The 27,451-nt window shown below is 40.2% G+C and overlaps 1 protein-coding gene across 4 annotated transcripts in view; it reads left to right on the forward strand.

Moving 5' to 3' along the window:
• The first annotated feature begins 442 nt into the window (after nucleotides 1–442).
• Nucleotides 443–27,451, forward strand: part of ZDHHC14 (zinc finger DHHC-type palmitoyltransferase 14) — a 115,314-nt gene continuing 88,305 nt past the window's right edge. The window contains exon 1 of one of the 4 annotated variants that reach the window (XM_069787091.1): nucleotides 443–2,648. In XM_069787091.1, coding sequence (XP_069643192.1) covers nucleotides 2,398–2,648 — 251 coding nt within the window. In that variant the 5' untranslated portion in view covers nucleotides 443–2,397. The remainder of the gene's footprint in view (nucleotides 2,649–27,451) is intronic. The other 3 variants (XM_069787093.1, XM_069787092.1, XM_069787094.1) reach the window with 3 other exon arrangements.

A 27,451-nucleotide genomic window follows, 5' to 3' on the forward strand; every position in this document is an offset into this window, starting at 1 on the left:
GACATAAGCATCGGCGGCGGCCGTGCCCAGCCCGCGGGGGAGGACAGGTGGGAAGGCAGGGCTGCCTCGGGGGAACGGGGCCCTGCGGAGGGCGAGAGGCGCAGGGCACAGCCGGGCCGGCCGAAGCCGCCTCACGCACCCGCACGGGGCAGCCCCGCCCCCGCTTTGCCTTCGCCCCGCGCCGGGCCGGGCCCTGCCAGCGCTCCCGCGCTGCCCGGCGGGACCGCTCCGCCCCCTCCCGCCGGGACGGCTCGCAAGGCATGCTGGGGCTTGTAGTCCCTCCCGCCGCCCTCCCTCCTCCACGGCCGCTTCGCGGAAGAGGGGGAGCGAAACTACAACTCCCAGCGGGAGGAGGGGCGTGCCCCTGAGCGTCCGTGACTGAGCCTGGACGGGGAGGGAGGCTGGTCCCGCTAGCTCGGGCCGCGGGGGCGGGGCTTCTCTTTCCCTGTCGCTCACCCGCACAACTCGTTCGCCTTCCGCCCGGCAGCTGGAGCAGCGGAGGACGGGGCCGCCGCCGCCCGGGGCTGACGGCAGACATCGCTCGCGGCTTGTGCCTGTGTGTGCGCGCCGCCGGCGGCGCGCGGTTGGTTGCGTGGGCCGGGGGAGGCGAGGGCTGAGCGGGCGCCCCGCGCGGGCGGGCAGGCAGGCAGGCAGGCGGCAGGAGCGGGGCTCCAGCGCAGGCACCCGCCGCTCGGCTCGCTCCCCTCCGCCGCCAGCCCGGCCGGCCGCCTGCGGAGGCGGCGATGGGGAAGAGTTAGCGCTGGAGCCGGAGAGAGGGCTGGGCTGGGCCGGGCCGGGCCGGCGGCGCGGCGTCTCCGCCGGGGTTGGTGCGGGGGTCCTGCCTGCCCTCCCGCCGGGAAGCGGCTGACTGACTGACGGACCGACCGACCGACCGCGGCGGGGGGCGCGTGCCTGTGTGGTCCCGTCCCTCGCCGCCTCCCCCCGCTCCTGCCGCGGGCGGCCGCCGCTGCGGTGGTTACCGCCTCCCCCTGAAGATGAAGAGGTGGCAGCTGCTGCTTCTGGGTCTGGCTGCTGGGGAGAAACCTGGATAGAGGCTCCAAAAAAAAAAAAAAAGGGGGGGGGGGGAGAGAAAGTCGCCACTCTCCGGCTAGCGGCGGGGGAGCTGGGCGTTTTTCCTCACCTTGCTCCGGGCAAAAGCACAGCGAAACTAGGGACGCCGGCGGGAAGCCGCTCCTCTGCGCCGAGGGGAGGGGGCAGGATGCGGGGGGGGGCCCGGCACCGCCGCGGGCCGTGGGCGAGAGCCTGCGCCGCGGCGGCGTGCGACCGCCCGCGGCGGCCCTGAGGCGGGCGGCGAGGATGGTGAAGGGAGGGAGAAGTCCCGGCAGAGATCTCCCACCGGCGGCGAAGCCTCCTTCTCCTCTCTCCTCTCCCCTCCCTTCCGCACGGCCGCCCGCCCCGCGGGGCTGAGGCGCTGGGGAGCATGAGGCGGCGGCGGGGACCTGTTGTGTAGGGGGAGGCGGGGGTTAAGCGCGGCGGCGGCGCCGCCCGGGGCGCGGGGCGTGAGGCGGGGAGGGAGGATGAGGAGCTGCTCCCCAGGAGCTGGTGTCTGTCGGGGACCGGCCCTGCCCCGGGCTGCCTCGGGCTCGGGAGAATCCCCTTCGGTGGAGTCGTGACCGGGGAGAAGGGCCCGCGGGGAGCCGTGCGCCCGCAGGTCTGCGCGGAGCGGCGGCCGCTTCCCGCTGAATTGCGGCTTCAGGAAGAAGAGAGCTTGAAGTGTTTCTCGGAAGCTGGAGTTGCAGCCTGGTTTCTTTCTTGCTTTTTATATATTTTTCTTTTTTTTTTTTTTTGGCTTAATGATTTATTACGTGTGTCTCTTGAGGGAACGTTTTAGAAACGGTCATTTTTAGCGGTGAAATCTGCTGCGCAAAGGAGGATTATAACAAATCTCTATGAATGATAGACTCGATTGCTAAACCTTGCCTTGACCAGCCTTCTGACCCTCGGAGAGATTTCTCAGGGTGTGCGTGGGAAGGAAAAAAAACCAAACCAACCCTCCCATTCGAAAATAAACTTGAAAAAAAAGACTAAATTTTTTTGGACAGCCGAACTGCTTTATAATTACTTTTTTGGGGGTCTTGTTTTATGATAAGTTGTTTTAAAAAGGATTGTCCTCCATGGTTGTTTTGTAACTGGTGGAGGAAGGAAGGAAGGATCCCTCTCAAGCATTTCTGATATGACAGCTTTGGTTTCTGAAGAGTTAACTGGTGTTTGCATGATACACCTATTGCTAGTCTGGTAGCAGACTTTTCATCTTTTTATTTGCTTTTTTTTATTAACTGGGGCTGGTGGAGAGGGTTATCTTGGTCAGAAGAATATTTGCACATATATATTGTGTATATTTTTGGTGGGGTTCTCCCCACATTTTACTCTCTCTTGATGACTCCTGGAGGTGGTAGTGGGCCCATGAAAGACTGTGAATACAGTCAGATCAGTACACACAGCTCTTCGTCTCCCATGGAGTCTCCCCATAAGAAAAAGAAATCGGCTCCCAGGAGAAAATGGGAGGTTTTTCCTGGAAGAAACAAATTCTTCTGCAATGGGAGGATCATGATGGCTCGACAGACTGGAGTCTTCTACCTGACTCTTGTTCTCATCTTGGTCACCAGTGGACTCTTCTTTGCATTTGAGTAAGTGACATTAAAGTCTTCATATCTTTCTGCTCTTCCTCTAGTATTTATCTTTTGACTGAAAGCAGAGTACACGTTTATCGAGATGCCGTAGAGAATGCTGACTGAGTTCAGCTAATGTTGGTTTATGTAATTGAAAATATGGCCTGATAAGATCCTGAGGGATGTACGATCCTGTTTCGGTTATCGTACTCTGTGGAAAACTGATGTTTGAGGATTAAGGTAGTAGTGCTTTTATACCACAGGTTTCCAGCTCTTGCTGATGTTGTGAGAGGAGTGTAAAACAGCAGTTTTGGTATGGTCAGGAAATGATGTAGCTTCTTGTCTGTCAGTTATTCCACTGAGAATAAAACTGGCAGGTGCAAAAGTAGTCACCCTTTGTTGCAGAACTGAATGCAAGAAAAGCAGTATCTTTCATTAGTTTATGAATTAGGCCTGTTGTTTTTTTTTTTTCTCTTGAAGTCATTTAGTAGCTTATAGATGGCAATTCCAAGTTAGTAAAAAAAAAAAAAAAGCTGTACAATTTTGCATGTACCTAGCTTTTCACCACTAGGTAACAGCATTACTTTCTGTTTGTGATAACTTGTATGTGAGTTTGGTCTTAGTTTAAGCTATGTTTAGTTTGCAGGTTTGGGGTTTTTTTAAGCACGCTTCTGGTGTCCTCCTAGGGCTTTTTTCTCTGTTACCCTGAATCTTCAGGAGTCCTTTTCATCTGTATAAAGTGAACACACAGTGACAGCAAATCAAATATACTGATTTTTGCAGTTAGGTTCAAGTGGTTAAATTAATAAGCGTGACAATAAAGAATTAGGCACTTGATGTGAACAATACAGTTTGACTTTTATTTACTTATTTTTTTTAAAGCACCAAGTATAAAGGTGCTCACACTGCTAAAACACTTGGTATAGTAATAATTTAATTCTTTTCAATGAATTAATACTACTTTACCTGTTTTGAATTTGATTTGTGGTCTGTGGCAGGAAAAAATTCTTCCAATTACATATACAGCTCTTACTGTTTTCTTGAATAGGAGCTATTTATAAGTAAGCTTCAGTGCCTCCAAAAATTCTGCTTGGTTTACTAAGTGATACAGTTGAACAACAAAGGTCATTCATTACTTGGCATCTTCAAGGAAGAAGATAGTGACATTAACAAACCCAAAATTGTACCAGTTAAATGTAGTCCATCTTAACATACTGGTAGCAGTAAAGAAAGTAAAAATCCTGAGCAGGTAACCAGTGGCTAAATATATATGTGAGCTCAACAGAGGTATTAAAGGTGTAGCCTGATAGTATTGCATCGGGACTGGGTGCTACTCTATTCTGTTTACCACAATTAGGCCTGGTTTTGGAAAGCTTTTCTCTTGTGGGCTGACGCTTGCATCTGTGTGCAGTCTCATCACCTTCAGCAGAGCCTCTGAAGGCAAGTGCTGGACTTCCTGCAAATACCAGAATGTAAATGTAAGATCAAAACTGTAATGTTTTATAATCGTGATTGTAAAACTTACTTATTAAGCCACCATTTACAGTTTGTTTATACGTTTTAACACTTTGATCCTTCAGAGATAGATGTTCTCTGCAGCTGCATGGTTCAGAACTGCTAAAGCAGCACAAGCTGCTAGCTGTTCATCACCTTCTGATTTCATTACTACTGTGAGTTATGTCCTCTACCAGAGTCGAACATTACAACTTCTGTCATGTCTTTGAGCTTATTTGGAGTGTAACTGCATGTGATGGACAACATTTTTAGTCAAGCTACAGCATTTTGATATGTATTTGGTGTTTATTCTAACTGGCAGTCTTGAAGCAGGGAAAAATCTTGGGCTTTATATAACTACACAAGTTCTGTGCGTGTGTGTACTGGTCTTGAGTCATTCTTGTATCACTTGCACTCTCCCTTCTAAGAAAAATCAAAGTAGAGGGTGGCAATGATACTTCATTTTTATAACAATAAGGTAGATTTTGGTCTTTAAAAAGTACTTACACTGGAAAATTATTAGTCATCCTCTGAAGGCTAATTAAAAAACAAACCTTAAGACTATGAGAATGGTGTTCAGCATGTTTGTGATGTTTGAACTGCAGAAGGTTGTTAATGTTACAAAGAAAAGAGGGGAGTGTCTTTGATTAAAAAGTGTTACTTTGAAGCAGTTTCTAATTGCATCTCTTCCTGGTGGTCTGAAGTTACTATTTATTGATCAGTTGATAACATCTTGAGTTGTTAGAGTGTCACTTCCATTATTTGGCTGATTTGGTTGTGACACTCCTAATTAACCAACCGTTTACAGAATATGACAGAAATGTGTTTGTCCTTTGTGTACATGTGAGGCAAAGTGATTTTTAAATGGGCATGTGCCATGTGTGTCTGAACTGTAAGGTCAAACTGTCAGGAAGAACATACAGGAAGATACCCTGTATGTTCTTGGAATTGTTTGGTCTTTTTCCTACAATTGGAAGAAATTATTTTGTTCCCTTCGGTTTTGGTAGCTGGAAAATAGGTACTCATGTTCCAAGTCATTCCCTGGTGGCAGGCAGTGAAGAGGGGGAGTAGGAAAGAGACGACTTTGACAGCTAATTCCAGGGAAAGCATTGTGCTAACGTAAACACTTGTCCTTTATCCTTTTGGCTTTGTTTGTTCCTCCAACATGGTTTTCCCCCCTTCCTTTTATTTTATACTCTTGACAGCCATTCATCCAGAGCTGTATCTCACGTGCTTTGGAATCCTCTCCAGGGGAGAAATACATTTCTCTGAATCAACAAATCCTAGCCCTCCAAAAGCAAACGTATGTCATACATCTTCACCTGTATAGCTTTTGACATTGAACCATGCCTTTGTAATCTTTGTTTCTTCATATTTATGCTTCTGTGCTTTTTCCTGCCTACTTTTTCTAGCTCCTACTTTCAGCTGGTTTTATTCCTTTCTGTTGACTTTTGTCTCTCATATACTCCAAGTACATCACCACTTCTTCTTTTTATCATTTCACTGTTCTTTTTCGTTTTCAAAGAGATAAGCTGGAATTTGCTTAAAAGAAAAGCAACAATAAACCATGAGCTTTCATGCAGGTGAAATATTTATAATTCCTGCCTCCCTCCCCTTCCAAAGGAAGTGAATGCAAATTACAAGCAGTTTTATTTATGTAACTTGTCTATTAAATGTAATGTGAATTATCGCAAGCACTTTTGGGTCCCAAGAGGGATGCTGTGCTTGAAGTATTCTTAAAAATGATGCCTATTTTAAAATGTTCAAGCTGAGGCACCACAAATTAATTTGTCTTTAAAATTTGGGTATGTTATTTTGTCATGGGAATATATTTCCTAACTCTAACCTTGTGATGTTTAGCTGTTTTTCTTCTTGCAGATTTGGCTTTGTGTTGGACTTCCTTTTTTTTCCTTTGCCTTGCCCCATTACACAGACATATATGGTTTTTTAAACTATTCAGTGCCCATGTAAAAGTAGCTGCATGAAAATCTTAGCAAAGGTAACATCCATAACTGAAGGGCAGATCTCACTGCTGTAACTAGTGAGTTCAACCACTGTATTTACATATATGTAAAGTCCTTTATTGGTGCAATGAGGAGAGGCAAAACTAAAGCACTTCATACTTACTGCTTTTATTCAGCTCGGTATACATACTCGAAAGAGAAAAGAACCCTTTATGCCTATGATCATTTGGTGTACTGTTTTTGTAGGTTACAGGAAAGCAAAATGAAGGCTGTATGACATATTTAACACAGTAGGATATGTAAAACAGACATCTTGTTGTTAAATGGCAAATCTTGTATGGATGCACAAGCTTCACGAGTTCAGAGCGGTAAACGAGCTTGGCTGCTTTGCTACTGTGAGTTAACGCTGCCCCTGTGTGCCAGCTCCCTTCCTTCTTGGACCTCCCTGCGCAGGTAGCAGGAGGGAACATGTCTGCACCTGAGCTGCTTCAGTTCAGGCAGGCAAATTAAACTTCCCATAAAAGGTGGGTTGAAGTGATGATGCCAACTGAACTGAATTGACTCAGGCACAGTCATGTTTTCTTCTGTCAACTCATTTGCAGGGTGAGTGGCTCTGGAAGAAGGTTGGAGCAGATGGTAGGATGCCAGAAGGGCTGAAGTAGTGCAGCTTTTTTCTCTGTAAACGTGAGTCAGAGCCCAATCACTTCTGATACCATTTGACACTTGCACTGATTCAACAAACTGGAGGGGTTTTTGTTTGTTTTTTTTGTTTGGTTGGTTTTGGGTTTTTTTTAGCTAGTTAACATTTGATTTTTGAGCATTGGTGTCATTGCACTGTCTTTCAAAAGATGGATGCTGGAAAATTATTTAAACTGTGACTGTTTATGTGCATATGTATGTACAAATCATTGCTTTCTATCTGCTCTTGCTGTTGCTGGCAACCAGCTCCATGCCTCCCACTTTGAAAACCAGTGTGACTGGAGGACATTCATGAGTCATGCTTTCTGATGCAGTGTAGATTGTTCAATATTGAACTTCTATAGTGCGTGTGTGCTATGGCAAAGTGGTGTAACTTGCTACTTACTGTGACAAACCTTTATGTGTAAACACTGATGTCAGTAAGCTGAGCATTTTCACTGTGGTATCAACAATTATCTTCGTCTTATGGCAAATGTTTTCTGCTTTTGCAAGAGGTGGATTCTTAGTGTGAGGTCATATTCCAAGTAGGTGGAATGTTCTTCATCTAATAACCTCCTTTAACTTTTTTCCTCTGCTCTTGAGTTAGGTTACTTGTGTCTTTTGATGACCATGTCCTTAAACTATAAGTTCCTTAGAAGGAAGTGCTACCAATCTGACTTCAGCTGTTAAAGGCTGCTATAAACTTGTAGAGCATTTTCTGCTGAGGATGTTAAAACAGATTTTAAAGCAAAAATCGTGGTATATAAACTAAAATGATTGTTCAACAGAGAACTGCATCCTTTTCTACATGGAAGGCAGTAGCCACCTAAGAGTGCGTAGTGGCGTAGGTGAATGCAGTGATGACTATGAGTAGGTGTTTTTCCCCCCAGTTTTCTTTGTTGGGTGAAAAAAAAAAAAAAAAAAGTCCGTCATTAAAATTAAACCAGAGCAATATTTCTGTTTCTCATTTTGCTCATTAAAATTAAACCAGAGCAATATTTCTGTTTCTCATTTTGCCATATTACGCATCTGTAACTTAGTGGAAATGTAATGGAATACAGTAAGTCTAATCTTTAGGGTGTACTCTTTGTATTGAATTTATATAGATATGCCAAATGATATGGGAAATTCCTAAGGGATGGTATGCATTCCAACCAGCTGTTTTTTATTCTTTGCACTTAAATTACCCTAAAAATGTTAACTGTCAGATACAGAAATGTTAACTTTAAGGTACAAAGTATATCTAATACTTTATTCCTTGACAAGGGACTTTCCTTGGTGACAAGAAAGTTTACTTAATTAATCTCTCCTAAGTTTCCCAGTGATCTGTGCAAGTATGCCTGCTGAAGTTTCTCCCTGGCCGAAAGGATATAGTTTTGTACTACCCTATCTTAAAGCAACACTTCACTGAGCAGGTACATCAGTTTAAACTTTTAAACCTGCTTTGAATGAATTATATGATATAAATTTAAATCCTTTTACCCAGAAACATACTAATAACATGTGATATAAGGTCATGCACCTCTACTTTTCAAGGCTAGGTCTGTTTATGTGGAAATGGATAATGATTAAATGCTTCATTTTTCAGAGTAAAATTCTGTGAGGATAACAGAAGGATAACCTCTCTTATTTTTGGAAGTTGTACCTTCTTTAGTTCCCCTGAAACTGCAGAGGCTTTTTATGTTTTTTTTTAACACTAACGCCTTTTCCAAAATAAATGTTAAACTGCTTTTTTTTCTGAGGCTGGGTTTTTTTTGGTGGGTTTAGTTTTTTTGGTTGTTGGGTTTTTTTGGGGTATTCAGCTTAGCTGATGGCCTTTATGTACTGTTTTGTGGAGAAGACAAGTTTTGAACATAGTTTTTGGTCTTTTAATTTACTCCTCTCTTGCCTATACTTCTACTTACCTTTCCACCTTTTCTTTGCAGAGGTGGAGGGCAATGAAAATAGGGAGTATAACAGTGTAAGAAGTGATGTTGGCTTCTCAGATATCATGTCCTCTCAGGACCTTGAGGAAACCACTGTGTAGCTTTGGACCATTGATACATGTGTGTCTTCAGAGTGAAATGTGAACGTTTGTGGTGGTCTTTTCCTGATGTCACCCCGACCCCTTGGAGAAAGAGGGGGAATTCCATCACAGTCTGTGGTGGGGTGGTTTTCTACACTCATCATAGCTCAGCATGATTGTTGTAGATAGGTGTAAATTCTCACCTGGGATAGTTGATATCCCTTCCAGAGTGGGTAAAAAAGGTAATTTCAAAAGTTTGGTTATTCTTACCTATATAAATGTCTTCAAATATTTACAAATGCTGATGGATAATACATCTGTACATCCTCAGCCTTTAGAATGTGAGGTTAGACTTGTAATTTTATGGCAGTTGTTTGATAAAATCTATCTTAATTTATCACTCAAAAGTTTGAGGTTTCTATTGGTGATATAATCTGTATAGTAAGCCTGTTTTGTTTTGTCTTTCCCTGAGTAGGTACTCTTGCCCCTTTATCTGAATGGATGTGTGTCAAAGGTATAAAATGTATCTTCTGGAGACTAGTGTAGGGAGAGTCACATTAAATAGATTTATGCTGTTGAAAAACTAATTTCTATTAGTTCTTCTTGGAAGACTGGCATTGTCATGTGACCATATCTGGGACTTTTCTCATATCAACCCCACAGAGATTTTCATACCTTGTTTGAAAGAAAGATTTTTTTTTTTTTCAGATGTTTTCTCAAGTCAGTTTCTCAGGAGTCATGTTATATGTTTAGGTTCATGTAAAGTATTCTTTTTACTTAAGTTCAAATTTGGACTACTGATGAAAAAAATGCCTTTGTTCCTACATGATTTATTTTCTGGCATAGCTGTGTTGCGTTATTATTTTGTAAATGCCATTTCATGCAAAACAAAGTATATCAGTGGATCTGGATGACTGCGAAATTATCTTCCTTTAGAACAAAAAGAGAAAATATTAGTCTGTGCAGAACTTGAACCAAACTGTTCTGTTCATTATCCTCTTTTTTGGGGGGCAGGGATGAGGCCTGGGACCGGAAAAACTATTTTATTAAAAATATCTGTGCTTATTTGTAGATTCAGTAGGAACTGAAATGCTGAAATTTGAACTGGACATTAAATATATAAATTATCTTTTAACAACTAAGTTATACCTTTTGAGTATTTGAAAACAACAGCAAAACAAAATTTCTAGTGGAAACCATCTCTCCATTCTAGTGTAGCATTAAACTTTTAGTTGTAACATTCAGATGTGAACTAATTAATGAGAAAGTGAAGATGACTGCAGAAGAGGAGAAACCTGAGAATATTTTTAACGTTCTAAGCTGCGTGATTGTTTCAAAATAGCCCAGTCAAAAAACCTGTTGACTTAAAATACTGTAACACTTTGAAAAATTGCTTAAAATGTTATAACAACTTTATCTAGGAATTCTGTTATCCTGATTGATGATCCTTCTAAGTGAGGCCGTAGTAGCTCATGATCACTTAAGTTCCAGGCTGCCAGTAAAGGTTTGTACATGTCAATGCTGCTCATCTTTCATTTGTCAAAGCTGATGGAAAAGGGGAAAAATCTCCCGAAGTCAGCTGGAACTACCAAAGTTTATTAAACTTCATATAATTACAGCCCATTTTTTTCAGAACTTAATACAAAAACTGTAAAGTGGTCAAACTTTTTACAAACTGAAGAAACAGACTAAAATCAAGAAATCAAGATGAAGCCTATGTGTAATAGCCAAAAATAAAATTCTGTTCATATTTCTCATATTGAAGAAGTATTAAATGTTACTAACATAAAATGTACCTGGGGAAGGAAGCTGAAGTGTTTTGGAGTTTCGGTTTTGTGTAACACACACCCTGTCCATTAGCCTGTTGTACATGTTCATATTCAAACTCCTGTTCGTCCTGCAGTTAACAGGCAAAGAGGGCTTTGTATGTGCAAAGCCTGACCATGTGCTTTCTGCAGTGTGCATTAGTGGAGATCTTACCCAATTGCATTCCAGAACTTTAACTATGAAGTTGACAGTGTGCTGTAGTGCTATATGATTATTCAGCTTCTGTATCCCTGATCACTTCCTCTTCATCAGTGTCCATAGGGTTTATTCACATTATTGTGGGATGGTGGCTAATGAGGTCTTACATAATGAGTTTGGGTAGTGAGATCACAGCTGGTTTGTTTTCTGTTTTTGTTTTCTGTTTTTCCACTCCTGCCATCCTCTTAAGTTTCTTACTGCAATAAATACTGGCAGCATGAGCTTTTTGTGGTGAATATGCAGTCAGTTCAGCTTCTTCTTTAAATTTTACTCTTATTTTTAAAAGAAAAATGTACAAAACAGAGATTAAATAGAATACTGAGAATTAAATTGAAAATTGAGAACCTGAACTCAGAAGTCAGGATGTACATAAAATCTGCAGTTTGTGAATTTCATGTTATAGTTTAAGTGCGAGATAATACTGTTGCGTTGGCTGCATTGAGTGAATTTATGAAAAATTTGTGCATTTTAGTATATGTTTCCTATACATATGACCAAGATATATTATATATTAGTTCTCAAGAGCAAGAGAGAAATATACAAGCATTTGTTACTATTTTAGCATAAACACTCAGTATATTACTGAAAGTTATGAATGTAGATTAAACAACATTGGCAGAGATCGCAAGCTTTTCCTTGCCCTAGGAAAAGGAGTGCTAATACAAAACTTTTTTTTCTGTTTGTGATAAATTTTGTGTACCCTCTTTTTTGAGCTGTCTGGATATCAGGAAATTGCAGTCTTGGTCTCGCGTGTTCAGTACACTTGTTAGATATCCCACGCGTTATGAATGCCATGTTTCAGGCAAGAGAGAAGCAAGTGTCAGACCAGCCAGTACTTAAATTTTGCTGGCATGCTTGTTTGTGCTCATGGTGTGGGTTTTCATGGCACAACTATCTATGCATGTTCCTTGGTAAATACTGTTTTATTAGCAAAAAGGGCTTTCTAGTGTTGAATTACAGTATGGAAGAGTTATAAATTTTCCTAAGTTGGAACTATGTAAAGCAGTTAAAAGCACTAAGAAGAAAAGTAAAAGCTAGAATAGCAGTGACCTCTCTCTCATCAGTATTGCAACTCTCTAATAAATGTAATTTCTTCAGAGCTGAAGCACATTGTGCTTCTATATAGTGAAAAAATACAACTTTTAAGATACTTTTATCATTCAACTTGATTTGAACTCTTTCCAGGGCTGGACAGGCATTGGGTGTGGAAACAGCCAAGTAAATTTTGTGATTAGTCTGAGTAGACTGGTAAATGAAATGTGTTGCATGGTGTGATATAAAAGATTGGAGTGCACTGTGTAAAGAGCATAGTCACTTCTGATTTGCCTCAGTGAGTTAGCCTGGAGATGAGAAGGCTCAGGGGGATCCTATTAAAGTAAGTACCTGACTGGGGAGGGGGAGTAAAAAAAAAAAAAAAAAAAAAAAAAAAAGGACCCCTGGACTCTTTTCAGTGGTGCCCAGTGACAGGACGAGATGTAATGGACACAAAATTAAATACCATTTAAATGTAAGACAAAAGTTTTTTGGTGGTGGTTTTGGTTTTTTTGTTTGGGTTTTTTTTTTTCTGTTTGCCTGTTTGGCTTGGGGTTTTCTGCTGTGAGGATGATTGAACACTAGCACATCTTGCCCAGAGAGGCTATGGACATACTGAAAACCAACCAGATGTAGACCTGAGCAATCTCCTCTAGCTGACCCTGCTTTGAGCTGGGGGGTTGGACTTGATGATCTCCAGAGGTCCCATCCCACCTCAGCCATTTTGTGTTATCTGTGAAAATCAGAGAGCTTCATCCCATCAGACAGCAAAAAGTATATCTAGTGAGATAATTTTAATCTTGTTTTAGTGACCCATTTATTACATGCATATTTCATGAGAACTTCTGTTTTATCTCATCTTTGGATCTGAACCTAAAGTCTCAGTCCAACAAAACTTAAAAATTTGCAAGTGAAATAGCCATAGCTGTTCTTTTTGTTCCCTCTTCTCTTGTCACCTTTCAATATGGCTTTCTCAGTTCAAAGTGCATTTTCCAACACTTCTTGGAAGTTCTTTTCCTGCTTTCTTTCACTTGTTGGCTGTTCCTCACTGAGCTTTGCCCTCTACTATCCATCTGGCTTTTGCTAAATTATAGTTAGTATTTTCTTTTATTATCATGTAAACAACAGCATTAGGTTTAAATAAAATCAGTTTCATCCAGAAGAATGTCTCTGTTTACAGTTGTTCCAGCAGTGTAAAGTGTTCATCAGTTGGTCCGTGACTCACTTAAATTTTGTGAGCTTTTCTTGTCTAATCTTCCTAGCTGCTTGTTCACTTTTAATAGACTAAGAGCACTGTTGCTGTAGAAGGGATGGGGAGGCAGCAAAAGTGAAGTTGAAAGACTTAGTTTTCCCCTTTCTGTAGTCATAAGAGTACAATTTTTTCCTGTAATCTACATTGTATTTGCCTGTATCATAGTGCATATATGTGAAATCATGGGGTCTGTCTCCCAGTGCTTGAGCCAGGTCAAAAAGTTTTTCAGATCCTGCAGGATCTTGAGCCTGCTACTTGACAATACTAGCTTCAGACCAACTCTTCTACCTTAACAGATAGCATGTTCCAGCTTTTGGACTCCTAGACATAAAGGATCCAGCTGCTAAAGCTAGATTTGTTAACTCTGGAGAAGGGAAAACACCCTAGATACATCAGATTAATCCAGACTCCCTTCAAAGATTGATTTGCTTTAAAAAAAAAAAAAAAAAAAAAGTGTAAATAATTCCGGTAAGGCAGGTCTCCTGTTCTGGATTACAAATTGGAAATAAAATGGTAGGAGGAGAAAACTTAAATGAAACTAAGCATATTTTATTTGAGTGAAATATATCTGAATATCTATGTCCTATTGTAGCTATTACTGCTAAGTTTCCCTGAGGCTGGTGGAAGCCAAAGGGGCATTTCCTGATACCACATATTCAAAGCACGGTCTTTCAGAGTGAACTTCATGCCTGTAGACCTGCCTGTTTTTTCTGAGGGGATGGGGGTTGGATTCTTACTGCTCATGAATTCAAACAAAACTTTAGAGTATTTCATGGGAGCATCCCAGTTTCCTTTCTGTTTAGCAGGCTCAGTTGCAGCGAGATTAATCTGATGGTCGTAGGCTGCTGAAAGGGATGGACCCACCTCTTCCCTTCTCCCAGGCCTCACATCTTGCTGCTTTTGTCTGGCTCTGCTGTTTTCCACACCCAGTGGTGAACCACTTCAGGGAGTTCCCTTCCTGCAGAAAGCTTATCCTTCCCTTCTGCCCACACAAAGAAAAACTTTCTGTTGCTTTAGATCCCTGAGCTGAATCCCTGAAAATTCAGAAAAATGTTATTACTAGTGCAAGGGAGGAAGCGAGAGGGAGGAGATTGTCAGATCATCTTAGTTGTGATTTGAAATTGTATCCCAACTTGAGGAAACTTGTTACGTACTCTTGGTTCATTGTTTGGCATTGGTGAGGGCACAAACAGAACATCTGTAGGCTTACCTGATTTACTATTTAGTTGCTTAACGAGAATCTACGGAGTTCTGACTTCTTAATCATATTTTATTTCTGAAGCAACTGGATTGTAGTTTACAGAACTTGAACTGCAGCATTTTTCGAGTAACACATTAAGTGTTCTGTAGTTGTTCATGTCCTATGAGTTTTCTGTAATTTTTTTTGAAAAGACACTATACTCAATTCTGTAACACAACACAGGGGCAGTAACTGAAGCGATTCTTCACACATCCTTGCCTGTGTAGTGTGTGTTCCCCATATCCAGACTGCAGAGCCAATGCATTGTACTGCATTTGATAGCAGAGCCTATGGAAAAGCTGCATGAATGCTTCTTCACTTTAGTTTGTATAAAAACAGCTGAGTGAGTTCAAAAGATGTTAAACTGAACCAGGAAAGGAGTATTCTCAATCCTTGCCATTTCTCCCACGCTTCAGCTGAAAGAGAAAACAACCCAGGGAAATTGCCTGTTTCTTCACAGTCCCTTTCAGCTGCCTACTTGGGTGGGGTTTTTTTGTTTTGTTGGTTTGTTTGGTATTGTAAATGTTGAAAGTTTCAGTTTAGGAGGATGAAGAAAGAATCATAGAGCAGTTAATGGGAAATTGAGCAGCCTGCATGCAAGAGGCAGTTGGAGTGGATGGTTCTATTCACAGAGCAATAAAAGAATTGGCCTTTAAAATTATTTTGTTAAATAAGACACCTAAAGCTAATCAGAGCAGAAGGAATTGTCTGTAGAGCAGAAGATGGGGAAGAAGTTGTGGACTGAAATCTGACAGAGATTAATCTAAGGGGCGTTGTAGTGAGGTGGGTGCTGGTCTCTTCTGTCAGGTGGCTGGAGATAGGATGGGAGGAAATGGCCTCATGTTGCGGCAAGGGAGATTTAGGTTAGATATTAGGAAAAATTTCTTTCCTGAGAGGGTTGTCAGACATTGGAATAGGCTGCCCAGCGAAGTGGTTGAGTCACCATCCCTGGAGGTATTCAAAAAGCGCGTAGACGGGGTACTCCAGAACATGGTTTAGTGGGCATGGATGATGGTTGGACTCGATGGTCTTGAAGGTCTTTTCCAACCTAAATGACTCTATGATTCTAATTCAATATAAGTCCTTGAAAGGATAATCATTCTTCTTTTACAAGACGCTAAGCTCAGAAGGCTCCCTTCTCTTTACTTTGAGCTGTGGAAGCTCTGAGACTTCTCATCACTGATGTGAGTGTTCATCTTTGGAATAGAATATGGGGTTTTTCCTCTAATGTAATGAACCCCAGACCATTTTAGAATCAGGCTGCACTGTGCATTGTTTTTTAATGCTAGTCCCTGGAAGCCAGAATCTCATTTCCACTACTTGAGTATTTCAAAAGAAGTGTGCTGGGGGCAGAAGGACATTTCAGAGGAAAGCATATAAAGATTAGGTGGGATAAAATAATTTTGCTTTTTTAGTCAGCTCATATTCAAGAGGAGTTTGGGAAGCAGGCAATTGGCTATGAATGTGAAAATCAAAACAGTCTGGTATGAGAAAAACAAGTGACATGCTTGGATCCCAGTAAGTGAAACTGTTGTGGGCTGACATCCAGCTTGATTGAACGGTAAACATGACCTTCCCAATGCACATACCTTTCTATTATTGCATCCTAGAAAAGTTCAACCAACAGTTAAAGTTGCTAAATGATTGTCTGGAGGTGCAGTATTATACCCAATAGTTGACTGTTCTTGGAAAAAGTAAGTTTATTTGCTGTTCTGTAACTTTTTTTTAAGCAGTTGTTGGCACTAGCCCTTGCTTTTGCAACAAAGGAGTGGCATTTGTGAAAGGAGAACATAGGTTTGTTGCTTCTTGGTTCAATACAAAAGAAGCACATTTGTTGCAAAGGTAATTCACTGTTATTGAAATAACACTGTCACTGAAGTAAGCTTTTAATTTGAGCTTTATTACAAGTATTCTTTCTGACTGCAAAATAAAGCTCAAAGATTTAGGGAGCGTACAACTTGTCACTGAAGTTGATCCCTACAGATAAGAGTTGCGTAGTTACGTTATTCATCCAGAATGAATGCATCCCTAGGCCAGCTCTGCTTGCCTTCACATTCTGAATGATGAAAAGACTGACAGTTTTGGAAGATTGTTCAATGCATGCAGAAGAGTTGGGAGGGAATAAGGAGTGAGGAGGAACTGAAGTATCTGCTGTAGTATTTGCTTCTGGAAATTAATTTCAGTTACTTGAGGGACAGTTGTTTTGTGTCCATGTTTAGTTAGTACCTGTAAGTAAGCTAGTAATAACTTTTGATATACATGCTGCGTTTTTGAGTTATTATTGAATCCATTTCTGTAGAGAGAGTTGGACTGCACTCTTAAGTTGCTCATGCATGTTGTGTCCTACCTACATCTTTCACTTCAGAGGCTGAAAGTGAAAAACATATGAAAAATAGTTGTGAGTAGATATGAGATGTTGAAGTGGTTCACAGAGATACACTGGCAGTCCTAGTTCATCAGTGCAGAATTAAGAATGCTGGGAATGACAGCATGGTGCATACACAGATCTTCGTTATTCAGCTCCTTTGGGGGTTTGGTTATTTATGTGTTTGTTTTAAGAGCAGGTCAGAAAAGAGAGCTGTTAAGGACAGTAATACCAGTAGTGCTTTAAGGTTTCAAAACCTTTTTGTGTTTTTTTCAGTCCAGAAATACCTTTCCCTTTCCTTAATGTTCCTAATTTCTCTTGTGCTAATCTTTCATGACAGGGAATCTCTGTGGCTCTGGCCAAAGTTTTTCTTTTTTTACTTCTGGTGCCATGATGGTGAGGGACGGACTCGGGAGACAGGCTTGCAGGTTATGTATAGAAGAGATAGTGGGTTATTCTGAGCCTTTGTTATACATAGGCAGGAGTCTGCAAGTGTGACGATCTCTCAAAGGTGTATGTTACATTGTCTTCACAGAAGTCCAGTACTGGCATCTGCCCAAGCTTGAGTCTTTTGTGTGTGCTAAGAACTTGATTTTTATCAAGTAAAATCTTTGAAACCTGTGCTTATGCTGGGCATGTTTCTCTGAGGGCATGGCAGAACTTTCACTGAAATTACAGTTTTGAGCAATGCCAGCCTACTCATGAGTTTGGTAGCACAACTGTTTTTGAGAGCTAAGCTCTGCTCTGTGGGGCTGCTTTCACCTGTGGCTACAGGCAGCATAAATGAAGAAACAGTGAAATGTCTTCACTCACCACACATCTTCCAGTTTCTGCAGTCTCCAGTTCTGTGTATTAATATTACACAAAAGTAATCTTCACTTAAACCCCAGTTCATCTCCAGAATAGTCCCACCCACAGCTTTAAGTGCAGCAGGGCTCCTCAAGGGGCTGGGGTCTTGAAACTAAAAGCTCTGTGATAAGGCATATGACAGGGGAAGGAGAGTCTGGCAGAAGGGTATCATTTAACTTCTACAGTCGTGCTGGCATTTTATTTCATTTTGGCAGTTTTGAATGTAGCAATCTTGCAGTTTGTTTTAGCATAGTTTTTCTGTGTGTAATTATTAGACCAATAAGTTCCCAACCAGGCACTACTTCTGTTCTTTTCCATAGACTCCCAAATCAATGTCTCGTCTCCTCCTCTCCTCTCCTCCTCCTCTCCTCTCCTCCTCCTCTCCTCTCCTCCTCCTCTCCTCTCCTCCTCCTCTCCTCTCCTCTCCTCCTCCTCCTCTCCTCTCCTCCTCCTCCTCTCCTCTCCTCCTCCTTCTCCTCTCCTCTCCTCCTCCTCCTCTTCCTCTCCTCTCCCCCTCCTCCCCCTCCTCCCCCTCCTCCCCTCCTCCCCTCCTCCCCTCCTCCTCTCTCTCCAAATACCTTGTACGTGCTTGCTCTTTACTGTTGTGTTCTGTGGACTGATGCTTCTTCCTCCAGCACTTTTCGGAGAGCCATAAGGGGCAGCACTGCCTCTTCTGCTCAGGACAGCTCTTGAACTTGTTGTAGGGATGAGAAGGTAAAGGCAAGGGGCTTAATTCGTTTTGTAGTGGTGTAGTAGTCTTGCCCTATTTTCTTCTCATTTCTGCAAGTCTTGCAGGTAAGTCTCTTAAAGTTGCTTTTGTTTTTCTATGCTCCTCTAATTGAGGAGGGAAGCACTATAGATAGTGAGAGTACTAGAAATGAAGAGGTGCTGTGTTGTGTGCTTTTACAGAGGGAGGCATTTGGCTGTTCAGGTGGCACTTGTTTGCCACTCGACTTTTTTTTCCACAGTGCTCGTGGTGTGGGTGACTAGAAGAAACTGGGGAAGGTTCAGAGATGCTCTTTGCAGGCAACAAAGTACAGTGGGGAATGAGTAGAATCGGACAGCCCAGGACATGATGCAAATATTTCTGCACGGGGAGGGCTACTGCTCTGCTATATAAAACAAGGTGGCTTTATACATAATCTGTCTTTAACATGGTACATAATATGTTGTAGAGAGTAGTTGATTAAGTGGGTCTAAATGTTGCTTGTATAGGAATTGCTGCAAGCAAAACCACTTTGTAATGCTAAATACTCATTTTGCTTTCCAGTTAACGTTCTAAGCAAGTTGCATAAGGGGAGCTATTTATGTACATGTCAATAGTCAAACTTATGGAATAGCAAAGTGACTGGCGAAACTGCCTGGGTCTAGGTGAAATGGAAATTCATAGCAAATTTAGCTTGGCAGAGTCCATGGTGTAATAGTATTTAATGCAGACAATTTTCATTTTGTGACTGTTTTATACATGGGCTTTCTTTATATTTGCAAAAGAACAATCTTTTAATGCTTAAGGCACTACTCTTTATAAGGTAACGCACTGCAGATAGTTTGGTAATTAGGCATACCAGCCCTATATTGACTGTTTATAATTTCTCTATTGTAGTGCTTCAGAACCTACTTTTTTACTATTGTTATTTTTTTGTAATGACTTCCAACTTAATTTTTGTATTCTAAATCTGACAACCAGCTTTCATTTTTGCTTTTTATATGTTAGCATTAAATATTAAATATTGTTTGTTTTGAAGGTGCAGGAAACTTATTGTTGCTTCAGCTTTGATCATACATTATAGTTCTAAATTTATTTTCAGTTTCTAAGATGATTCCACCTTCTGATAGTTGTGTTGACTCAAGTGGACTAAAGTTTATTTACTGGTGGAGGAAACTGAGATCAGCTTGGTTCCCCAGTGACAGCATTGGTCTAGTATGCGTGGAAAAAAGTATAACTAACTCAAAGTAGTATTTAGCTGTATGTGGTAGTTATAAAAGGACCGGGTGCTGATCAGACTACAGGCAACTCAAAGGTCTCTGCATGTGTGTGACAGACATGCTGGGTAATAATTTTTGCTTCAGTACAGATTTTCCTCAGCTGTGTTGATCAACAGGTGCAAAAATGAGTTAATACTAAATAGCTGGCAAGATGGAGAAGCAAAACTTCTTTTGCTCTGCTGTTTGCTATTATTTATTATTACATTATTACACTATGGCTTGGGGTAGGTTTTTTGCAGTAAGATTGGCACTGTCTGCTTCCTCAGCTGGTTATCAAGGCTCCCTGCCATCTTGAGTTTATTTTTGTTGCACAAAACCTGGGAAAAAAGATGAACCTTGTTCTGAAGGTCACTATGTCCAGCTGTCTTTCTGAGCAATGGCAGTGAATGCATTTCAGAACTACTGACCCTTCATATATAATATTGTGCCACTGGCTGCTCTCATTTAAAGCAAGGCCCCTCAGGACTCTGAGGGGATTTCAGCAGTTGTGGAAATGAATGAGGAGGATGTCCCCTTAAGGTAGCTGAATGCAATCTACTTTTGTACTGGCAGGTTCCACTGGAATTTTCTTTAAGCAAAAAATCATCCACAAACCAAGCTTTTTCTTTATTTGATGAAAGCAGAATTTTAAAGGGATTGTCTTATTCTTATGGTAAGACATCAATTAAATTTTAGTACTGTTTGTGACTGACTTTGATACGGCATGCTGGCTTCTGGGCGAGCTTGAATCCAGTCATCTGCATCTGTTTCTTTTGATCTCATGTTACATTTGTGAACACAACTGTGGTACCAGTTTAACAAAGGTATACCTGCAGAGTGGAGTTTGGCACATGGTAGAATCTTTCCAAAGGAGATGATGACCACTGATGGATGCAACGCCGGTAATATATTTACTCTTTTCTTTTTTTTTTTTTTTTTTTTTCCCTTTTTGGCTTGGGACAAACTTACTACATCCTTTCCTAAGAAGTATCTGAAATGTAGTTGTGTTCTAGAAATGTGGTTTGTAGCACAATTCATACTACAAATTGAAGGCCAACTCTAAGGTCTTGTTTATTACAGCCAAAAATATCTTTTGGAATGTGCTGAATTTTAAAATGTTATCTTCCCAATTTTTTTCTTCAGACTTTTTTTTTCTTTCACATGTATATGCTTTAAATTGTTCTTCAGAGACTCTGTTTTCAGTTTGTACTCTACTAGTAGGACTAACCTAGTCAAGGGAAACTCCTCAGAATAGTACATTTCTCCTTGCAGCATTGCTTGGTTAGATGCAGGATAGCAATTCAACAAATTCTGTGTGCTCTGTGTTGTGCAAAACAACAATAAAAAAATTCTGTAAAGAGAAATCTGTTGGGGATGAGTGGAGTTCTCTTTCAGTGGCACTGATGACAAGTATGGCATTAAGAATCCATGCAGAGACCAGATTAGATCAGATTCAGTTCTTTTCAGACTTAAATGACGATTTCTATGAAGTGAAATCTTAGCATGTTTGGAAGGGATCACAGGTAATGCTTATGATGTGTACAAAAAAAATTTTAAATGCTGTTAGTGTCAGTGTAAACTGTTACTGTAGATCAGAACTGGCATGTGTTTAATTACTTAAACATGTGTTTTTTCTGCTGCTTTTACTGGAGAATGCTGTCTCCTTTATAGTCCTGTTTGTGCTTGGGGTGATGTGTAAGGGCAGTGTAATGAAAGATGTTGTCTTCCCTTGGGTATGGCTTTCCTAACAATAGATATGTTAGGTTGTTAAATTGATAAATGTCTAGAATTTTTTTATTTCAATTTTCTGAACTTCTTCCCTTTTATTTCTCTCAGAATTAGAGGACCTATCAGTAAAACTGGCAGTTTCTATCACAAGAATTTCTTCCTTGTCTTCCCCTTCCCTCTCACCACCCCAGGTCCCTTAAAAAAGGTTGGGATTTCTTTTACCCAGAGAGGATGATGCTGAGAGAGTTATGGTGATTGCCTTTGGATATGTAAAAGGATGATAATAAGAAACAATGTGGAGAAGCATTTATGTAACAGGAAGTTCTGACTTTAAGTTGCAGCAGGAAGTATTCAGGTTAGAGGTTAGTAGACATTAGAGGAAAAGAGCCCTTTCCAAGCACAAGGATGGATAAGGACTGAAATAAATTTCCTAGGAAGATTGTGGAATTGTCATCATTAGAGGTTTTTTGCAAAGTAGGCTAGACAAAGGTTTATCTGAACTGGTTCATGTATAGCTGATCTCTTCTTGGAGAAGAGTAACTTCCAAAGATGGTTCCACTACCATTATTCAGGAATATGTCTATAAAATACTAAAAGGATTTTAGCTGAAACTGTTATTTTTCTTATCTTCATTAATAATACAACACTTCTGGGAGTGGGGAGAGAAAGGAGTGTACTGTATATTGAGTAGGATGTAATTATGTCGGTTACTTAACTCATTGTAACTATTACTATGTAGAGGTGATACGAGAAAGGACTTCTGAACTTTTGAAAAGGGGAAGGCTATTGGTGACTCAATAAAAAAAGTTTTAAAAGGAACCTACAATCTAGAGTTTACAGTTATCATAGTAGAGTATTAATGCGGGAAGAAATCAATCTGAATATTCACTGATGTCTTAGGAAAGGTAATTAATGAACTCTGACATGAAAAATTTAGTAGGTTACCAAATTGACCAGATGGTGTTTTCCAGTCCTACTGCATACAAAGAAAAAAATCTAATTTTATTACAAAGCATGTTCTTTTTTTGTGTTCATATTAATCAGCTAGTTATAAATGTATTTTCTTGTTAGTAGGAAAAAAATCATACTCCACTAGTAAACATACAGTTTTCTTATTGCCTACAAAGGCAGTTCCTCAGTCCATCTCTTGCAAAGCCTGAGGGCTCTTTGGAAACAAATAGTACTGTACTCCTGGGCATCATTTTTCCAGAAGATGTCACCTATGATATGTATCTTGCTGTAATAGGGAAGAGTTGGGCCGCTTTATTCCCCCTTGAAGAAAAATGGCAGATGGGAACAGCTTGCTGATGCCCACAGCTTCTTTGATGGTTAGAGGTAGACTGGACCAAGTAATCAGGAGTGCTGTTTAACTCCTGCCTATCTGATTTTTCAGGTAGTGTATGCGTAGTGTCTAGGAAGCCCCAGAGTTGTAGTATGTACAGTTACCAACTGTCTTGTCATATAACACGGAAAGGTCTATTGCCCGCAGCCATCTTGTGCCACTGGAGAAGCTTATACAGTCACCTTATTAGAAATGGTGTGGTCCGGCATCTTAAACATATTGAACTCAAAATCAAAGGTAGGATGTGAAGCTTGCAAAACTTTCAAAGCACTTTCATGTGATACACTGAAACACGTGAATTTCTAAATTGCAATATGTATTATGACCTTCCAGTGAGTTTCAGTAGCATTGGTGAGAGATATATTAAAAATTCATAGTGTGTGAAAACATGAATGTTTGTTTTGGCCTACATAAAATAAATACTCATGCAATCCATTCTTACTGTTTGCATTACTAAATGACTGAGTTTTAATGAACTAGTACTTATGATTTTTTTTAACATGTCTAAGCAGGTTTACCTGTCCAGTGTTAGCCTTGGAATTGGAATGAGTAATGAAAACCTCAGTTTAACAAGGTAACTTTGAGGTAGACAAGGAGAAGTGATGAAAGCATTGGCAAACAAATTGCCAGAATGGTCCTGAATTGACTGGAGGAACAATAGACTGGTCCACAATGGCAAGTGGAGGGGAGTTTGCTTCTTTCAAACTGTTGAAGTGTATCTGGGACAAGTTGTCAGGGTTTTTGTGGGAAATAACCTCTTAAATTGGTGTGGGAGCAATTTGACAGTCAGAGAACACTTTTGGATCTTGTGGCATGGCTGTAATTGCTATGCTTAATTTGAGTGTTCTAATAAGTAATTTGGATAGATAACCACCTCGGGACCTGTTGTTTTGCAGATCTTTGAGGTCTCGTTTGTCTGCTTTAGCTAGGTTTTCTCACTCACTACTGTTGATAGTCTCTTCCACAGTTAATAAGCAAACAGCTAACCTGGTCTATTTGATTAGAGTTAACTTGTAAGTTGTTTACCAACATGTGGAATCCTGCCCTCCTGCCACTCAGCCATACTATTTATCTCTTCCTTAGTTAGCAAAAGACAAAGCTGTACATGGCTTCAGAATATATTGCAAACAAGCTAGTTCGTACAGGCCAGACTTGACTGAGTTTTAATCCTTTATGAAGAGCATCCTATTAGTTACCCTCTCATCTGGAGTGGTAATGGAGTTTCAGCTCTTGCATCTCTATCTCTGTGACCCCAGCTGTGGTGGTTCATTACAAAGGGGAGAGAAGAGGTCTCTGGATGAGTGGATATCAAACTACTTTAGTCTGTATATGCTTCTATTACTTTGTGGCTGTAATGTTTTGTATTATGCAAAAAGAATAATATTTAATGTTAAAGGAACTATATGGGAATTGTGGGGAACAGAAGTTTCAAACTGTAAAGCTTTCATAGTTGAATGTTAAAAATCTGTGGGATAGGAATGGATCATAACTGCCTGGTATCATATTCCCACTCTGTGCTGACACAGTAATTGTGCTTCTGCCTGAGTAGGGAAAAAGGCTAGCTGTAGAGTCTATGTTCAAGTATATATAATCCTCCTTCCCCCAACTTCACCACATGCCTATTAAGAATACTGCTTTTGAGGCATTCTCTTAACTGTATGAGAACTCTATACAAGTTACTTTTTAGGCCTCCCTTGAGTCCTAACACTGGGACTTTGCAACTAATATCATCTTTGTCCTGTTTGTTTGTTGTTTTTCTTCCTTTGTTTTTTTTGGTTTTTTTTTGTTTTTTAAGTCTGACATACTGTAGTAAAGACAAAAATTTAAAGTAACTAATGTTACCTGTTTTCTGTTTTCAGATTTGTTAGTGTAATTGATTGTAGGCTTTACTGAGGTAATGTGTAGAAACAGGAACATACTGCTGTGTAATGCTAGACAAATCGATTAGTACTTGGTGTTACCATGACCTTCTTCAGCTGGGTCCTTCCAAAAGTTTATAATTTTTTTTCTAACAAATATAATTCAGATCAATACTGTAATTACCACTTGGATGTATTTGAGAATTAGCAAATGGAAGGGATAGTGCCATAGTTCTCCAGCCATCTTTCTTCTGCTTCAGTTTGCTGAGAAAGATATATTTTTCTGAACCTTTAATATTAACTAACAAAGAATGATTTGTATCACAAAGATCAGAAAATAATGTAACATAGAGAAGAAAAATATAAAACTTGTTTTCTTTGTAAATTACTCGTGGTGGTTTGTTTCTAAATTAATAGTCGTGCGTACATTAAGTTTGTGTGTGCTTATCAAGAACATATTTTTTCTGTTAGCTATTTGAAAATATCTTAATGTGTTCAAATTCTTAACAGAAAGCACTTCAATTTTCTGTGAATCTAGGGATATTTAGTTATAGATTAAAAAAAAGAAAATATTTGTAAATATTAAGGATACCTAAAAAATACCTATGAAGTACATAAAAAAAACCCCCTTACAATATTTCATTTTGATTGACAAAGTTATATAGTAGTCTTTATTCTAGGCAGGTGTTTTAAGGTACATAACTTCAGACTAGATGAAAACTCCCTATATTAAAGAGACCTAGGTATCTCAGTGCCTTTAAACCAGTCGGCAGTTGTTTGTAAAAACCTGTTAATTCATATATTCTGCTTTTTTTGTAATGTGAGATTTAAATAACCATCATAGCTCTCACTAGCATGTGATTTAGAGCACATTCTTTAGGGTACACTTCAAGTCTGCTTCATTTATTCTCCTTTGGTAACTGTGTTTTCACACAGATTTATGTTAAATTTAGTCCCTGTTTTGGGTGTGTATAGCATGATTGGGAAAATTCATTGGAAAATCTGCTTCTTCTGTGTCATTTCGTAATGATAGAATTACGTCTTTGTTATTTTAGATCAAAAATGTAGTCACCAGAGTACTTATTTTATCCTCCTTGCTTGACAGCTCTTAACATACTTGGATTTGGGGCGTGAGTTTTACCAACAGCACATAGTTTCATTATGCAGAGTGAGTAGCACTAGATTGTTCCGTGTTTCCTAAAGCATTGATTTAAAAAAAAAACCCTTATAGTTCCTGCATTCTTGTGAAAGATAAAATAGAACATCACTTGAATAATAGCCAGTTTCATTCCCATTGAAAAATATAAAATATTTGAGTTTTGCAAAAAAAGAACTATTAACTCCTTTGATATAAGACAGACTGTTATGAAACTGACAATATTTGGTGGTTGATTTTTTTATATTTTATCATTGCAACTTTTAAGTTTTTGATTAGGTTTACACTGAGTAATTGCTGGCATATTCAAGGCAGAAACATGGACTTTTTGTTGAGGAAGTTTATTAGTTCATCCCATGCTGCCTATTCTTGCCTTCTTTTGAAATCTTATGTGCATCTTTTCTAACTTTAAATGTGTTGCATTATTCTACACTTCTGTATGTTACCAAAGATTTTTTTTATGCAAAACTTTTTTCTGATATTAATCTGTAATGTAGTCCTCTCTCAGTATCTGAAAAGTGCATATTAAAATACTTCTGATCATTTTTCTAACTTAGTAAAAATGCTGCTGCAGAGGCCATGGATTTTCTTTCCCTGCTTTTCCCAAGTTAATGAATGCAAGTACAAAGTAAAACTTTCTTCCAGGTTTTTCTTTGGGGTTTGTTGTCTACTAATTTGCTGCCGATTTCATGCAACAAAATGCCAGACAGTTCAACTCAAGGATTTCTCTTGTATAACTCTGTTTTCTTGTATGCATTTAAGAGTGACCTGGAAGACTTTGAAATGAAACAGAATGGGTACCTGCAGAGTATTCTGTAAATCTGAATCAAACTTTGCTGTCTTTTGCAATATGGATTGTTATCATGTCTTGTATGTGTTATAGTTGGGGTTTGAGGAGATCTTGTACTTTGGATCTTGGCTAGCTGAGCAAGATTATATTGTATAGATATTATTTAAATAGATCTCGGTCTTACTTTCTAGCAGATAATGAGGATCATATTCAATTGGCCATAAAACCTCATTTGCAAATGTCCTAGCGTCTAACTTCCTTGCCAGTGGAAAGTAGGTTAGTTTGTCAGACTGATTTATATTTTGATGCAAACTGTTTACAACATAAGCACCGTACATGGAATTATTCTTCCATTTCCACCATGCCTCTTTTTAAAAGTTTCTAGGAAGAGGCCACCAAAAAAAAAAAAAAAAATCTCGCAGAACTGTTTTGTCTACCTTGTCAGCAGCTTTTAATGTTGCTATCCACACTGCTTTCAATTTTTGTTTATGGATGAGATTATCCAAAGATAAAAGGGTGGGGGCTGGAGGGACAGACAACAACTACAAGAACAATTCCTTTTTAAACCTGGACAGAACAATCATGAGTTAGAGACAACTAGATGTAAATATAGTCATGGAAGACACAGAGTAACCTAAAGCCCACTGTCATCTTTGTGTTGGCAATTCAGATACATCTGCCTGTGCAAATCTTGACCTCCGGTGCCTAAACTGATGTCTCAGCCTCTTTCTCTGACATTTTCTTACGAATATCTAACTGTCAACTCAGGCTTAGCGTGACTGAAACAAAGCACTATCTCCTTTTCCTACTTTCTCTTTGATCAGTAGTAGCAGTAAATCTACTTCCTACAGATTTTTGGCTTGTTGGCATTGTGTGATGGCCACTGGACATCCGATGTCACAAATGTGCTTCTCCAACTTGCCTTTTCTCATCTGTGATGTCAGTAACAGCAGGAGGTTTTGGTCTTGTGTATATGCAGGGACACATACTCAGTTGCGTGAGCGCTTTGTACATATAGCCCGTAGCTGTCTTGCTATTTGCACAGTGGTTTACTTCTGGTGGCCTGCCAGAAGCCCC

Source organism: Haliaeetus albicilla, chromosome 7 (genome assembly GCF_947461875.1).
Source record: "Haliaeetus albicilla chromosome 7, bHalAlb1.1, whole genome shotgun sequence".
Taxonomy (NCBI): Eukaryota; Metazoa; Chordata; class Aves; order Accipitriformes; family Accipitridae; genus Haliaeetus; species Haliaeetus albicilla.